Below are 17879 nucleotides of genomic sequence, written 5' to 3' on the forward strand. Positions count from 1 at the left end.
TCATATTTAAAATAGCTTAAAGTGTCTAGAACATCCAACATCTGCCCTTTGTCACAGACAATTTCTCTTGACTGATTCCCTCCTTCACCCCTAGCCCCTAGATTGCTAATTGTTCCTTGTGTCTTTGCACACTTCAGCGGTTTTTCTAGAATAAACACCCCTCAGATCATTGGTGCCTTTGGTTAACTTCCAAGTTTTAAAAAGTTTCCTTTTGATAATTTAGCAGTGTTGTTGCTTTTTATTGAGTAGTTTGGCCATTTCAGATGGATTTTCTCTAAATGACCCTTTCTGTAAGTGATTGAGTCTTTATCTGAGTCATGGTTCTTGATTAAAACCAAAGCACATACTAACCAGTTGGTTACTATTTATAGACATTCTTAGATCTGTCTTCAAAGAAATACTATTATGTTTGTTTTGATGTAATTACTGGTCTGACAAGAGATGAAGATTCAGTTAAGAAGTGGTTAGTACTTTTTGCCTAGAACTCTCAGAGGATGTGAAAATGGGGTATATACGATATACTTCTGAACTGATAGTAATTGAGATGATAGGAATCCACACAAGGGAGGATCTAACCTAACATTTAGGTTAGAAAGTCAGAAGCATTTCACAAAGGGAAGTGGAACTTGAATACATCACGGTGTTGAATCAAAAGAAGAGAGGAGAGAGATTGTCCAAGCTAAGGGTGTGACATTAGCATCCTGGAAGAAAACAGGAAGCACACATCTGCCCTTCTGCTTCAGACAGTTCCAGTTTTGTTTTGTTTTGTTTTGTTTTGTTTTGTTTTTACTGTAGAATGATGAAAAATAAAGACAAATAGGTTGCTGATAGATTCTAGAAGTGGCAGCTGATCAGTCTAAAAATTATTAGACTGATTAAATATCAGTAAATGAAGTGTTAGAAAAAAAGGAAGTACCTTGTTTTTGGCTGTGTTATCTTGCAGACAGGATTTAAAGTTGGTAAATTTCTGCTGAATTGCCAAGTTTTAGGTGTTGAATATGTGAAATTTTCCAATATTTTTAGGTGTCATTTGCCAATGCTGTACATCGGATTAGAATATGGATTGACCAATAACTCAAAATTGGCTGAAAGATTCTTTGGCCAAGCACTAAGCATTGCCCCAGAAGACCCATTTGTGATGCACGAGGTTGGTGTGGTTGCATTTCAGAATGGAGAGTAAGTACTGAAAGGCCGGGAGCCCTTCCATTTTCCTTCTATAAATGAAGTTAAATCTCAGTCACTAGAGGTTTTACTCTCCTCAGTGATCTTTCATTAGATTTTTGTTTTTAAATATACCATTTTAGGAGAAGGAGGTGGGCAGTTAAAAAAAAAAAAAGAAAATACAAAGTGTTATCTTAGATTTGTTTAAAAATACTCAACAGGATTTGGTTTCCATGGACATGCGCTGCCACAAGCTAATAGTTCCAGGAGCAGGAAAATTGTTGCTGAAGGTGAAGGGTGGCCTTAGGGTTGCTTGGAGGCATGGCAGACCCCTTTGTCATCTTGTTGATTTGGGAGCTGGAGTCTTACATTGGAGAAGGATTTCCCACAATTGTGAAACAAAAATGCTCGTTTAGTTGCTAGTTAATCCAAAAATTAATCAGAATGGCTCAGTCTCAGAGTTTCCTGGTCATCTGAGGCAGTCCTGCATCCTTGAATATTTATAGAATAAGTAATTCAGCGTTATATTCTAAAGAGAAAAATATTTGAGTGCTTCGCACTAAATTATACATAAATTTAAAAACAATAAATCAGTACTACTGTAATGTTTTTTTATGGCACCTGTGTGTATTCTAAAAATTGGATTATCTGGTATATTTAAGAGCAAGTTTGAAGCTGTTTTAAAATAATATACAGGGCAGCCCGGGTGGCTCAGCGGTTTAGTGCCGCCTTTGGCCCAGGGCGTGATCCTGGAATCCCAGGATCGAGTCCCACATCAGGCTCCCTGCATGGAGCCTGCTTCTCCCTCTGCCTGTGTCTCTGCCTTTCTCTCTCTCTTTCTTTGTCTCCCATGAATAAAATAAATCTTAAAAAAAATAATATACATCATCATATATAATGATTTAATATGTAGTCCATTGATTTGTAAGCCAGAGTCAGCTCTCCTAGCACTTACACATTTGTAGACAGACGTATGTTCCTAGCTGAGGTCAGAGATGACATTCTGCCTTCCTATTTCTGCACCCATACTGTAAATGAGCATTTTTTTGTGCAGTCTATTATTTTGTGCTACATTTTCCACATTTGTATGCTTCCTGTTGATGATGTTACTATTATAAATGATCCCCAAGCCTGGTGTTGACGTGCTGTTTGTGGCCCTAATCATAGGAAGGCTGTGATGAGCCTGTAGAGAAAGTACCTGTGCCAGATGCGCTTCTTGGCTGGCCATGTTCAGTGTTAGCATGTGGAAAGCAGGTTATATGTTGGACAGTTGACCACAGGTTTGTAGGAACCTGACCCTATATTTCTGCCAGGAGCCATAGTTCAGTATTTGCTAGAACACTGTTTACAGTGACTTTATGGAATATAATTACCAGGAATCATGAGAATTAACTCTCTCTCTTAAAATCTTGATCTCTTACAATATTAATGCCATAAAACTATCTGACCTTTAAATTTGAATTTTAATAAACTGTTTATAGAAATTTACTTCATTTTCCTTTCATTTTTTAACCTCATTTTTTCTTACAATGTTTATACTTGCTAATTTGGAATAATCTGTAAACTTTCCCTTCTATTTTAGATGGAAAACGGCAGAAAAATGGTTTCTTGATGCTTTGGAAAAAATTAAAGCAATTGGAAATGAGGTATGCTATGTAATACCTGTAACTCAAGTATGTTTGCTGTTGAATGAGAATGTTAATATGGACAATCTGTTTTGCCTGGAAGACAATGGGCTAAAATTTATACTGGCAAATGGCTTGTTAATATTTGGATTTCAGGCACTTATTTTGCTACATGGTATAAAATGAGTGTGTTTCTAATTGAAAGGGTAGGTGTGGGCTCTTTGCTTTGTTAGAGGCTGTAGTTTTGATTTATGGGAATAATCAAAATGTATCTCATGGTTATTTGATATAGGGAATATGTGGTAGTGAACAGTGGTAGACACTGTACCATCTAACATAAGATGTCCTTCTCTGGACCTGAGGAGCCTCCTCTTTGATTAATGAGTAAATATATAGACCATGTATCACTTTGTTCAGACCTATCATGGCTTTTCCTTACCTTGTACTTAATACATATTTAGACCTCTCAGTGTTTGAAATATTTAACTAGGTCTTCCCATATGAGATGTATGCTCATAAATTAACTTTCCAGCTAGTTTGGATGTATATACATGGGTATTTTAAAATAATAATGATGTTAGATATTATCAATTTCTGTAGGTAAAGGATTTGCATATTGGTACTCTTCTGATTCTTGATTCTTTTTATTTACATCTATTTTATTTTATTCTGATTGCCACTTCCCATTTTCACTCTGTTCCTTTTCTTACTTATAGATCACATCTTCCTTGGCTGTCGGTTCCTTTTTACTGACACAGACACAGCTCTCTCTGGACCTGTGCCAGTTGACAGTCCACTTGCCCCTTTAAACACAGCTTTATCTATTTTGGTCTTTTATTTGTCCTGTGAATTTAAAACACCCTGTTTCTGTGTGTTGGTATGTGTATGCATGTAAAACAGGTTCTTGAACAGCTCAGTCTTGGGCAGCCTGGATAATGTCTTTTGTTAATATGGGATTGTCACATATCACCTTGCCAATTTTTAGAGTTGGATACCTTAAAACCTTGCTACTTTAACTAGACCAACTGCATCAGCTTCACCTGGGAGTTGGTTAGAAGTGCACAATCCCAGTTCCACTGAGTCACAGTCTGCAGTTTTAGCAGGATCCTGAGATGATATGCACAAAAGTTCAAGCCCCACTGTCACAAACCACACTTAGAGTTGGAACTGTGTTTTTTGATGATCTGAGGACACTGGATTCTTAAGAGAAATTTACAGTAATGGCTTTAAGTACAAATGCACAATACTATTAAACTGATAAAATGCCTATTAGAAAGTTACTTGAAAAGAGGGAGATATTGTTTGTCCTCAATTATTAACTACAGCAAATGTCAAAATAGCCACAGGGAAGCAATGGTTCGTAAGGATCAGAAAGAGTTTGTTTTTTGTTCCCATGGGCTGTACCTCCTAGAGTCAGGCTAGGGAGCTGGAGCGTGTGGCTGGAGTCCAAGCTGTTTCTGGCTAGCTTGGACTGACTGAGGTGTGTTGATTGTGTCCTAAGCTCTGAGTGAGATGTTGGGAGGCAATAGGAAACTAGTGAGATAATTCCTGCCTTTAGACCTGTTGGGGATTACAGATAAGTAAATTGCAATAATTATACAGTGCACAAAAAGGGCTGTGATTGAGCAAATAAAAGTGCCCATACAGAGGGGCCAGTAACCCAGACTTGAGGATGGACCAAGAAGGCCCCTTGGATATGGCATCTTAAACCTCCTAAAACAGGAGCAGACATCAGCCAGGCACAAGTGAAGAGAAAAGGTCATAGAAGGGATAGAGAATGGCATGTACTGAGTTGGAGTGAAGCCAGTACAGCTTGGAGTTTAAGTTCATAGAGAATATCGAGGAATGGAGCAGAAGGTTAAGTGTGGATCATTAAGGGCCTGGTATCTTATCCTGAGGTGGTGGAGTGCAGATAAGACTTGTCACATGGGGATTGGCGTCACACTGAGGTGTCCTAGGGGTTAAGGATGATGTGGACGCCAGGCATAAGAAAGCAGGCACTCAGAAGGGCTGGAGGTTGGGGAACAGGGATAGTAGGACAAGGGATAAAAGGTTAGGGGGTGACACACTGGATTTGCAGTGTTTGTGAGCTTTGTAAGTAGGAGTATTTAGTGGGCAGCTGGAAAGCTCTGGGCTAGAAATACAGAGGTTGAACTACTTTAGCATAGAGGGGCTCATTAACAAAGTGGTGTTAATAAAATAATAGCATCCTCAGGAAGTCTCTTTAAATAGGAAAGAAAGAGAATCCAAGAAATACTCTGCTTTGTGCTGTGTAGGCTCCGGGAAAGAGGGCAGCCTGCACAGGTGCGGGTGATGATCAGGTGGGTCTGGCTGAAAAATGCATCTGTGAGTCATGGCTTTGATGATGCTTTGTTTTAGGTAACAGTGGACAAATGGGAGCCTTTGTTGAACAACTTGGGGCATGTCTGCAGGAAGCTTAAGTAAGTAAAGTAGAACATTTTCAGAAATATTCTTTTTTACTAAGTTTATTTAATTTTGGGCAGCCTTGTCCATATCTTTTTTGTTTGTTTGTTTTTAGGATTTAAAATTTTTAAGTAATCTCTACACCCAATGTGGGGCTTGAGCTATGACCCCAAGATCAGGAGTTACATGGTACACTGACTGAGCCAGCCAGCCGCCCTTTAACTTATTTTTATTTTGAGATCTTCCAACTGTGTACTTTGCTGCTCAGATATAGCAAGCATCAAAATAATTATCTATAGTGGCTTTTGTTATTTCTTTATTTTTATATTCTGGTGGTACATTTATTCTAGGAATTTGAAGAATTATAATAACTTTTCTTTTATCAAAAAAATTGGTGTTCAAAGTTAATTTGGAAGAATTAGGATAGTAGGGTTTAGTTAAAACCCTACTTTTTTTCTCTAGATACCAGTTCTATGGTATGATAAGCAGCAGCATTTGAAAAATAACTCTTTGGTTAAATAAGTTTGAGGAACTCTAGGCTACTCAAAATAGAATAGGCTTTTCTGTTTCAATATATCTTGGAGTCTTTACTATTTATTAGGAGCTGCAGCATTTCCCAAAGTTTAGTGAACTTTTTTTTCACAAAAGATTTACAGGCAGGTATTCCAGGGAACTTTGGGAAATGCTGTCCCAAGTAACTTGTTTGGACCTTAAAGCAAAAATGTTTGGTTGCTTTTAACCACCTGTGGCGTGGGAGGTTTGTCTCGCCACAACGGAGGGCTTGCAGTATAGTGGGGTTCTGGCTCATCTTGGGTCCCTGCTGGAGTGGCCTTGGCTGGCTGGCTGACTGGTGGGTGTCCAAGTACGCAGTGCTGGATGTGAAGAACCATTACCAGTCTAAACTGTTACTCTGATGTCCCAAAGTCTTTCTGATGTTCTTACATGGATGACCTAACAACTGAATGCTTTCACTGTACCTACTAATTGTTTTTTCTTCCTTCCCGATCTCCCTGCTCCCAACTCAGTCTTTCATCTTCTCTTACAGAAAGTACACTGAGGCCTTGGATTATCACCGTCAGGCACTGGTGTTAATTCCCCAGAATGCGTCCACCTATTCTGCCATTGGGTATATCCATAGTCTGATGGGCAATTTTGAAAATGCTGTTGACTATTTCCACACAGTATGTCTAGTTAACATTTACCGCCTTTTAAAAATTTTTTAATTTTTTTACCGCCTTTTTTTTTTAAGATGTTTTCTAGGCAATATTGGGAGTGTTTGTTTTTTCTAGGCAGTGTTTATTTTGCCATCTTAAAGTTCTTCAGACGACCTTGTGCTTTCTTCTTTCCTTTCAGAGAAAAGCATGTGTGTGTTGTGCAATACTCATCCAACTGCAGATAAATGTGAGACTTGTCCTAAGTGTGCAGTGAGGCAGACATGTGTCTGTGCTATTTGTTGACCTAAGCAGGAGAAAAGAAATTTAGGATTTAGAATTAATTCCCTTAGTTACTTTGTTCAGTGAACGAAACAGTCTGTGTTCATCACAAGGAAAGAATTTCTCCTAAATTCACATGCTGTATCTCACCAAATATAAGACACCATTAATAAGCAAGTTGCTCCCCCCTCCCCCCACACACACATTCAGACAGACACAAATAAACCTTTCAACTTTTTTTTTTTTTAAACCTTTCAACTTTATGTAATTCTAATCTCTCAGTTTTTAGGTACTTAGAAAAAGTGCTCTTTTTGAACAAATGAGGACATAGATTTTCATCAGGAATCACTCTAGTATCTACATAAAAAAGAAAATATATGTGAAACAGATACTTATAGCACTCTATTCTTCACATTCAGAATTTGGTTCTTTTAAATCACTTTTGCACCAGGTGGTCAATGTCTCTGCTTTCCTGGTGCCAGTATACACACCCTGTTCTTTACTTGTGTTTCTCCCAAACAAAGACATTGGCTCTGCAAAGCTTATTCTGCCAGAAAATGTCAACAACAGGTTTTTAGACAAGAATGGCAGTTCCTGTATTTTTGAGTGTTCATATGGTTTGTGGTCTAGTCTATATCTTCATGGTTGCCACATCTAGGCTGCCCAAACAGGCCACCATCATCATGGCTGTGGCCAGCTGACAGCAGTAGTAAGAAACCACCAGATATTTAAGGCATCGAAGTTCAGAAATGTTAGAATTGGGGGGGGGGGGTGTTGTGTGTGTGTCTTAGAATCAATGAAATAATGGTATTTGAAAAGAAAGATAAAAATATGAGAAAACACATAGGGTTGGTTAAAGATTTTCAGGTGAGATCAAGTCCTAAAAGTGCCACTATGATAATGAGAATACTGAGCTAGTAAGAAGTGTGGACTAGCAGCTTTTCTGGTTTGTGTGATCTTTCAAATGTGTACGTTTGAAGATTGTATAATTTACCTCTGTTCTGTGATATAATTAATCCAGAAGGTTTAGAAGGCTCTATATTGAGATATGATTTTGAAAATCTTTTTTGGAGGAGTGTGATTTCAAACATAAAAGAGAATGGTGTAAAGACCCTCCACATGGCCTTCATCCAATTTTAGAAGACATCAATCAACTTGTGGCTACTCTTGTAGCCCTCCTCCCCTACTCCCCCTAATTCCTTGGAGTGTTTTGAATTGAGTCCTGCAGGAATATTTTTAAATGAAAGAGGAGATACATTTTCTTGTAATAACCATGCTGCATCTTTTCTGGCAGGCCCTTGGTCTTAGACGAGATGATACATTTTCTGTTACAATGCTTGGTCATTGCATTGAGATGTACATTGGTGATTCTGAAGCTTACATTGGTAAGATTATAATTATTCTAATTGACATTTTATTCAATTCTTTAGATTGTTGTATATCTCTGTTTAGTTTTCTCAAATCTCATGTAAGGTTCTCAGTTTATCTTTCTAACTATTTAACTATATTAATATCAAGAAACTCCATTTATATTGTTGGAATAATGCTGTAGGAATTAATGACTCATTAAGTATTTGTACAGTTTAAAATTGAATACTCGGGGGATCCCTGGGTGGCGCAGCGGTTTGGCGCCTGCCTTTGGCTCAGGGCGCGATCCTGGAGACCCGGGATCGAATCCCACATTGGCTCCCGGTGCATGGAGCCTGCTTCTCCCTCTGCCTGTGTCTCTGCCTCTCTCTCTCTCTCTGTGACTATCATAAATAAATAAAAAATTAAAAAAATAAAATAAAATTGAATACTCAGTATATGCAAAATACTATTACAGAGTACATGTAGAGTGCTGTTGTGATATAGGAGAAAAAAAATCTTGGAGACTTTTATTTTCGAATAATTTCTAATATATGAAAAGGCTCTGGCCTTAATACTTTGTAAAATGAGGCTTATAGCATATTAACTTTTAAACTTCAGTGGAATATTAAGTTGGCTTACGTTCACATTATAGTGCAATGTAATTTAAATAATTTTTTGGTAATAAGCAAGTCTTAAGATAAATCTGGATAGAATGCTGCACTTGGGCACTCACTTGGTTACAAATTTTGTAAGGTAACAAGGGTATGGTGAGGTTAAACCTTGAGACAATGTAAAACCATGAGAAAAAAATGTTAATTTAATTAGGCTTCAATAAAATGAACTTCTGTTCATTAAAAAGGCAGGTCATAGACTGGGAGAATTTATAATTTGTAGACTGTCAAAGAACTTGTGTTTAGAATACAAAAAATCCTATAGCACAATAAGAAAAAGTTAAATAAGAAATGGGTTCATATTATACTACATATTAACTAGAATTTGAATAAAAATTTGAAAAGGAAAAAAAAAGATCCAAAATGAGCAAAATATTTGAACAGGAGCTTCACCAAAGAGGATATCCACTGAAGCAAATGAATATGCTCAATATCGTTACATAATCATGGAAATGAAATTATAAAACCATTCTGAGATGTCACTGCATACCTGCCAAACTGGCTATAGATAGAAAATACTAATAATGACTAATGTTGGTAGTGATACGGAGCAGCTGGTACTCCTGTGTATTATTGGTTGTCGGTGGACTACATACAGGTAGAGCTACTTTGGAACACTGTTTAACATGTCTGCTAAAGTTAAATAGGCCAATTAAATCCATTATGTGTTGCTGCCTGATGAATCACTCCAACCGACAAGGATGTATTAGTTCTCACAGCTCTCTAGGTTGATTGGTGGTTCATTTGTTGGTCTCATTCATAAATGCAGCTGTGGTCAGCGGGCACTTGATGGGCTGACAGTCTAAGATGGCCTCATGCATAGATGGGGACCTCAGCTGACACTGAGAGCTGGGCCTCGTACAGGTCTTCTATGTCAGGCTTCTTCATAGTGTGGAGATCTCAGGGTTCTAAGGACAAGAATGAAAGCCTCAAGACCTTTTGAAAGCTGGAAGTGTCACAAAATCACTTCCATCACATTTTGTTCAGTGTAGGTCACGTGATTGAGTGCAATGTCATCACGGGTGGGGCTAGGAGGTGTGGTTCATTGGGGTGTTAGGGTGGCAACCTGCTACGCTGCTCTTAGGATGTAGTAATTCTCCCAGGTGTGTGCCCAGTGGTATAGGGGCCTCAGGAAGCCAATGCTCACACACAGGATTGTTTCCAGCATCTATGTTCGTAATCACACCTAACTGGAAATAACTGAATGTCTACACGTATGTAGCAGAGGAGAAAGGAATGCTAGCAAGCTTACCCAGTAGAGTACTACACACTTAAAAAGACCATTAAGTCATGTTGTAACATAGGTGAATCTCCTACATTTTGACAAAAAGAATATACGCCAATTATTTATTATTTATTTATTTTTTTAAATTTTATTTATTCATGAGAGACAGAGAGAGACACAGGCAGAGGGAGAAGCAGGCTCCATGCAGGGAGCCCGATGTGGGACTCGATCCCGGGTCTCCAGGATCAGGTCCTGGGCTGAAGGCAGCGCTAAACTGCTGAGCCACCTGGGCTGCCCTGAGCTGTGCAGTACACAGTTTTACTAAGTGGTGGAGGGAGTGCTGTGTAAACATGGAAATGATGGATAAATGATGGAGTGTCTTACTTTATTTTCCTTGTGGTGTTTCTTTTTAGGAGCAGACATTAAAGACAAATTAAAATGTTATGACTTTGATGTGCATACAATGAAGACACTAAAAAACATTATTTCACCTCCGTGGGATTTCAGGGAATTTGAAGTAGAAAAACAGACTGCAGAAGAGACAGGGCTTGTGCCCCTGGAAACCTCACGGAAAACCCCAGATCCCAGACCTTCTTTGGAAGAAACCTTCGAAATTGAAATGAATGAAAGTGACATGATGCTGGAGACCTCAATGTCAGACCACAGCACATGACTGCAGACAGGTCTCAGTTCCATTTTGTCCAGGGGGAGGTCACGGTTTCCTCATATCCTTGTCCCATCTTCAGAAATCCCCACTTGTTAACACAAATGCAGACGGCACTTCTCCACTGAAGAGTGGAGACATGCCAAGAGGCTGGACCATACACCTTTGGAGCAGATATTTTCTCGTCCCAAAAAGCAGTTTTGTGTAGAGGAATAAAGAGGTAAATTGTGTATTATGTCTTTTTTTTCATTTTTCAACAGTGTTTCTTTTGGACTGATTTTAGGTTTTTGAAAAAGCTACAAAAGGTTTCTCCCTGTTCACGTCTTATGTGACCGAAGAATCTTGTCATAAAAAAGAAATGAATGTTGGGGATCCCTGGGTGGATCAGTGGTTTGGCGCCTGCCTTTGGCTCAGGGCTTGATCCCAGGTTCCTAGGGTCCTGCATTGGCTCCCTGCGTGGAGCCTGCTTCTCCCTCTGCCTCTCTCTCTGTGTCTCTCATGAATAAATAAAATCTTTAAAAACAAAAAACCAAATGCATGCCTATACTCCACAAGTAAAGCCACTCCAGGCTTAACTTGGATTTCACTTTTTGTCCATTAATGTCCTCTCAGCTGTGACCATATCCCAGGCTGCTCTGGTCTTTCATGACCTAGATGGATTGCAGAGGACTGGTTAGTTATTTTGTAGAATGTCTCTTGATTTGAGTTTGTTTGATGTATTTGTCATATTGGACTAGGGTTCTTGGTTTTGGGAAAAAAGTACCACAGATGTGGACAAGGTACCTTTCTTACCACATGTCAGGGGTCACAATATCAACATGACTTATCACACATGTTGTTAATATTGATTACTTGGTTGCAGTGGTGTCTACCATTGGTTTTTCCACTATAAAGTTACAGTTTTTCCCTGTCTGTAATGCATGGTTTAGAAGCAAATTATGAAGTAGTTTTTGTTTTTAGGACCAAGAGGTTTAAGCTCCACCCTCTGGAGGGGAGATATTTATACATATTATTTTGGAATTCTTGTGTAATGCAAATTTGTGTCTCCTATTTATTCAACCATCTGTGTGGACTCATGAATATATATTTTTACATTTTAGGTTATGATCCTATACAATATTATTTTAGGGCTTCAGTTGTTTCGGCATTGCCCATTGGGAACTCCTTCAGGTTGGCTCCTATCTCCTTGTGATATACCCCCATCCATTTTTCTTTTTTTGTTTTTCTTCTGGTAAAATATACATAACATGAACTATGGACTTCAGTTAATAATAATGCATCACTAATGATACAAATACACCAGTGCAAGGTGTGGATACAGGTGTGGGTGGGGAGTACTTGGGAATTGTGCCTTTTGTAATCCTAAACTTCTCTAAGAAATAAAGCATGTGAGTATGTGTTTACAGATGGACAATGATAGCCATCTTAACCATTTTTTTTTCAAAGATTTTATTTATTTATTCATGAGAGACACACACAGAGAGAGAGAGAGGCAGAGATACAGGCAGAGGGAGAAGCAGGCTCCATGCAGGGAGCCTGACGCGGGACTCGATCCCGGGTCTCCAGGATCAAATCCCGGGCCGAAGGCGGCGCAAACCGTTGCCCCACCGGGGCTGCCCTGTCTTAACCATTTTTAAGTGTACAATTCAGTGGCATTTATTTCCAGTTTTTTTCATCATCGCACATTTTGTACCTGGTAAGCATTAACTCCATACTCATCCCTCCTGCTAGTCCCAGATAACCTCTAATCTACATTATGTCTGAATTTGCTTATCTAGACCATTTCATATAAGTGGAATCAGACAATATCTGTCCTTTTGTGTCAACCTTACCTAGCGTTTTTTTTTTTTTTTTTTTTTTTAGATTTTATTTCTTTATTCGAGATAGAGTGTGATTAGAGACAGCATAAGCACAGTGGAGGGGCAGAAGGAGAGGGAGAAGCAGACTCTCCACTGAGCAGGGAGCCTGACATGGGGCTCATCGCAGGACCCTGAGATCATGATGAGAGCCGAAGGCAGACACTTCACTGATCCACCAGGGGCCCCTATGTAGCATATTTTTAAGGTTCATTCCTGTTGTAGCTTTTACCAGAATTTTATTCCTTTTTATGGCTGAGTAATATTCCACAACATCAATCACGTATATCGGATTCATCTGTGGATGGACATTTGGGTTGTTTCCACATTTTGGCTATTGAGAATAACATTGCTGAAAACAGGAGTGTATAAATACCTGAGTCCCTATTTTCAGTTCCTTTGGTATATGCCTAGGAGTGGTATTGTTGGCTCCTGCGCGAAGTTGTACTTAATTTTTTGAGGAACTGACAGACTTCCTACAGTAACTGCCCGTTTTACATTCGCACCACCAGTGCATGATGATCCACTTTCTCTGCATCCTTACCAGAGCTTTTTACTCCTTTGTTATTATAATCATTCTAGTGGGTTGGAAGTAGTAGCTCTTTTGGTTTGATTCCTATTTCCCTGATAACTAGTGATGTTGAACATCTTACCCTGTACATTTGCCATTTGTATGTCGTCTTTGGAGAAATGTGTTCATATCTTGTGACCACTTTTAAATTGGGCTGTTTATCTTTTTGTTGTTGAGCTGTTGGAGTCCTTTACCAATTCTGGATATTCTCAGGGATGCCTGGGTGGCTCGGTGATTGAACGTTTGCCTTTGGCTCAGGGTGTGATCCCAGGGCCTGGCATAAAGCCCCACATCAGGCTCCCTGCTTCTCCCTCTGCCTGTCTCAGCCTCTGTGAGTCTCACGAATAAATAAATAAATCTTTAAAAAAAATTGATATTCTCAGATATGTGGATTTGCACATATCTTCTATTATTTGCATTCTTCTCATTCTCTTGATAGTGTCCTTTGATGCACAAATTTTTAATTTTATGAAGTTTATTTTGTTTACTATGCTTTTGGTATTATATTTACAAAAGTGTTGCCAAATCCAAAGTTACACAGATTTTCACTATTTTCCTCTAAGATTTCTTTTTTAATTTTTCTTTTTTTTCTTTTAATTTTTATTTATTTAGGATAGTCACACACAGAGAGAGAGAGGCAGAGACACAGGCAGAGGGAGAAGCAGGCTCCAGGCACCAGGAGCCCGACGTGGAATTCGATCCCGGGTCTCCAGGATCGCGCCCTGGGCCAAAGGCAGGCGCTAAACCACTGCGCCATCCAGGGATCCCCCCCCCCTTTTTTTTTTTAAGATTTTATTTATTTATTCATGAGAGACAGAGAGAGAGAGGCAGAGACACAGGCAGAGGGAGAAGCAGGCTCCATGCTGGGAGCCTGATGTGGGCCTCGATCCCTGGACTCCAGGATCATGCCCTGGGCTGTAGGCAGGCGCTAAACAGCTGAGCCACCCAGGGATCCCCCCTTCCCCCCTATCTGAATATTGCTATTGTTACATTCATTGTTTTTATTCATTGTTCCCATTGATTTATAATTATTGTTTTAATCATTTGCCTTTTAAATTATACAAGAAAAAAAAGAGTTACAAACCAAGAGTACACTAATACTGGCTTTTATATTTGCCTATATAGTTATCATTACCATTGTTCTTTATTTATTGATAGGATTCCATATTAGTGTTTAGCATTCTTTCATTTCAGGCTGAACAGCTCCCTTTGGTATTTTTTGAAGGGCACTTGGACCCTTCAGTGACAAACTCCCTTAACTTCTATTTATGGGGGATGTCTTAAATTTCTCCTTCCTTCTTAAAGAATATTTTTGCCAGATAAGAAATTTTTGGTTGACAGTATTTCTTATTCAGAGCTTTATGTCATCTAATAAAGAGGATTATATGCTTCATTTGTTGAAATCCTCGCAGGTCCTCATCCTGATATTGGAAGGTACAGTATCCTACTTTTTGACGGTTCCTGAGACATTTATTCAGAGTATGATTAATGTATTGTACAGAAATGAATTTTCTGGGGGTGTCTGGGTGGCTTAGTTGGTTGGTTATGCCTCCAACTCTTGATCTCAGCTCAGGTCTTGATCTCAGGGTCATGAGTTCAAGCCCCATATACTGGGAATTGAGCCCACTTAAGAAAAAATAATTTTCCTGACATCTGAAATGCTGTCTTAAACACCAAAACTTTATCTTCACCAAAAGTATTCCATATATTCCATATATATCTACCTTAAGGTAAGGCAAAAAAAAAAAAAAAAAAAAAAGGCTGTCATCCCTTGAGGTTACTGAGTGCTAACTCCAGGAGGTCTTTGTAAGGCTCTCTACATTTGAGGAATCTGAATGCACCTCTCATGCTTCCAGGGCCCAGCATCTGGACTGTTCTGTTTCAGCTCTCTCCACAGTGACTGTCAGCTTAATGTAGTAATGCATTTGGATCCTGAGTTCCCTACTGTTTTTTAGACTCAAATAGTGAGGTTTGAGTTTTCATTTTTCTATTCAATGGCTTTTCTCTATCTCCTCTGCCAGTATCACATGTGCCTATTTTTATGCCTTCTGTCTTTAGCTGGGGCTAGAAAATCAAGTGACTAAACTTAAAATAGTTTTCAAATAGGTAAAATGAAGGTATTAATACTGTTTTTACATTTTTTTGCCTTCCAGACCAAAATATTGCTTCACGTAATTTCTTCATTGATCATGTGGTGTGATTTTTTTTTTCTTTCAGGTTTCTGAAAAAGCAGACTCCTGATAAAGGAGCCATTTCCATATTGACAGTGAGTGCTTTAAGAAATAAAAGGCAAAATCCAAGCTGTTTTTCAGATCAGCAGTTAATACCAATGTTTAGGCTTCAGAGTATCAAAGAAAGGTAATGTGTAGTTGTACTGTCAAGTATTTTTCTATTACTACCTAATTTTTACTCTTATAGTTTCCTAAAAAGGCATCCTTTTTGACAACTTCAAAGTGACCATACTGTCATTTTCAGAGGAATATGGGAATGTTATGGTCACTGCTGCTTTAAACCACTGCCATTACCAATTAGATGTGTTTCCAAGTAAGATACAGCCTTTCCTGTAGCCAGCATTTACCCCAGGACCACATTCATGTGTGGCAAAGCACAGTTACCTACTTTACTCTGACATTTGGAGATTATTTTGCTTTTTTTTTTTTTGTCTATAGTGTATGTAAAACAAACGTAAAAACATTTTAACAGGCTTGGTGATATCTAGGAAGCTAGATTTTGTGATGTAATTTTTTATATAAAATCTTAAGCTATTTTACAAGTATATTTCATTTACTAGATCTTGAAATTTGTAAGATTTTTTGTTTACCATTTCTTAGAATCTTGTTAATAACAAGTAAAGAGGGGCACCTGGGTGGCTCTGTCAGTTGGGCATCTGCTTTCGGCTTGGGTCATGATCTCAGGGTCCTGGGATCAAGTTCCGTGTTGGGCTCCCTGCTCAGTGGGGAGTCTGCTCCCCACCCCAGCCCCGGCTCTTACGTGTACTCTTCTCTCTCAAAGAAATAAATAAAATCTTAAAAAAATAGCAGAAACTAAAGAGTCAGAGGGGTCTTTAAAAATGAACAGTGGTGGCTGTTAGCTGGGGAAAAAACATTTGGGTATTTTGCTGGCTAGGTTACAAGAAATACACATCTAGCAAACATGGGAGTGCCTGTAGATGTCAGATGCAGGCCTGGGCTGGGCATACAGAGTTGAATAGAAACCTAGTTCCTGCGTAAGTGGAGTCCCACTTCTCAGTTGGTAGGGAGTCTTCAGCACTGAAACTGTAGAAACTAGTAAGTGGAGATGTGCTCAAGGTTCTGAGGATCTCCAGTGAAGCACCTTGACTGGGATGGTGTTGGGTTGGGGTGAGAAGGTTCAGGAAGGTGGACAGGTCATTATAAGCCAAGGCCACAGTACAAACCATGGCTTCATTGAGGGGGCAAAGTATGGACACAGGAATGTCACAAAGCACTGCGCATGACTGGACCCAATGAGAAGCTGAGGACAGGAGTTCTGTTCTCCATTTGTCAATTTTGGTTTTTGGCTGAGTGATAAAAGAGTGCTGCATTAAGAACAGATGTGAGGTCTAGAATAATTAAAGAGCTGAAATTTTGTACTCTTATAATGAGTTTCCTAAAAAGGCATCCTTTTTGACAACTTCTAAGTGACCATACTGTCATTTCCAGAGGAATATGGGAATGTTATGGTCACTGCTGCTTTAAACCACATGAAGCATGTCCCTAATTTCCCGCGGGCTGGCTAACTGGGCCGATACTTAAGAGGACTGTCAACCAGGAAATAAGAGTGTGTATTTGGGAGCAAAGAATTGCAGTTTCAGGAGCAAAGATCCAGGCGGGGTGGAAGGAAGGGAGGTGCAGTTACAGGAGTTAGGAAAATTTTCTGGGCAGCCCGGGTGGCTCAGCGGTTTAGTGCCACCTTCAGGCCCAGGGCCTGATCCTGGAGACCAGGGATCAAGTCCCATGTTGGGCTCCCTGCATGGAGCTTGTGTCTCCCTCTGCCTGTGTCTGCCCCTCTCTCTGTCTCTCTCATGAATAAACAAATACAGTCTTTAAAAAAAATAAAAAAGAATTTTCTATGCGTGTTAATATATATTGACTGACTACTAATAGTATCTTTAGAAAGTTCACAACTACCAGACTTGTCATCAGGTTGTTCTGCAGACTTCTCAAACACTTGCTTAAAACTGCCATTTTGCCCAGTCCAAAGGCAGAGAAGGTGGTTTCTTTCCAATAGCTGTTCAAACTCGACTTTAAAATCGCTCCAGGGCAGCCCTGGTGGCCCAGCGGTTTAGCGCCACCTTCAGCCCAGGGCGTGATCCTGAAGTCCCGGGATCAAGTCCCACGTCGGGCTCCCTGCATGGAGCCTGCTTCTCCCTCTGCCTGTGTGTCTCTCATGAATAAATAAAATTCTTTAAAAAGGGGAAAAAATAAAATCGATCCAGTAGGGATGCCTGGGTGGCACAGCGGTTTAGTGCCTGCCTTTGGCCCAGGGCATGATCCTGGAGACCAGGGATCGAGTCCCACATCGGGATTCCTGCACAGAGCCTGCTTCTCCCTCTGTGTCTTTGCCTCTCTCTGTCTCTCATGAATAAATAAGTAAATCTTAAAAAAATAAAATCGCTCCAGTCACATCAATCTTTCATTCGTTTAGTCTGAATAAAGTTTAAAAATCAGAGAGTAAAGACCTGCAGATAGGTTGAGAGCGGTATTCTAAAAGATAGTCCAAGTAGGCTCTGTATTTAAAAACTATGGAAACATTCGTGTTTGAATGAACGGTTTCCACATTCTTCACCATTAGCCGCTTCTGCACCTACTTCCTATTCTTACTGCACATTGAAATATTCTATCTGGCAACGATACTTTCCTTTTTACCACCAGAGTTTGT

At 39.4% G+C, this 17879-nt stretch overlaps 1 protein-coding gene across 3 annotated transcripts in view; it reads left to right on the plus strand.

Moving 5' to 3' along the window:
- CDC16 (cell division cycle 16) overlaps positions 1-17104 on the plus strand; it is a 35339-nt gene extending 18235 nt beyond the window's left edge. For 2 of the 3 annotated variants that reach the window (XM_055335816.1, XM_055335815.1), the window contains 6 exons: positions 1024-1176; positions 2744-2807; positions 5166-5227; positions 6256-6391; positions 7938-8028; positions 10303-10783. In XM_055335816.1, coding sequence (XP_055191791.1) covers positions 1024-1176; positions 2744-2807; positions 5166-5227; positions 6256-6391; positions 7938-8028; positions 10303-10562 — 766 coding nt within the window. In that variant the 3' untranslated portion in view covers positions 10563-10783. Of the gene's footprint in view, positions 1-1023; positions 1177-2743; positions 2808-5165; positions 5228-6255; positions 6392-7937; positions 8029-10302; positions 10784-15197 lie in introns of those variants that run through there. The other variant, XR_008665757.1, reaches the window with a different exon arrangement.
- Positions 17105-17879: the final 775 nt, after the last annotated feature.

Source organism: Nyctereutes procyonoides, unplaced genomic scaffold (assembly GCF_905146905.1).
Source record: "Nyctereutes procyonoides isolate TBG_1078 unplaced genomic scaffold, NYPRO_anot_genome, whole genome shotgun sequence".
Classification (NCBI taxonomy): domain Eukaryota; kingdom Metazoa; phylum Chordata; class Mammalia; order Carnivora; family Canidae; genus Nyctereutes; species Nyctereutes procyonoides.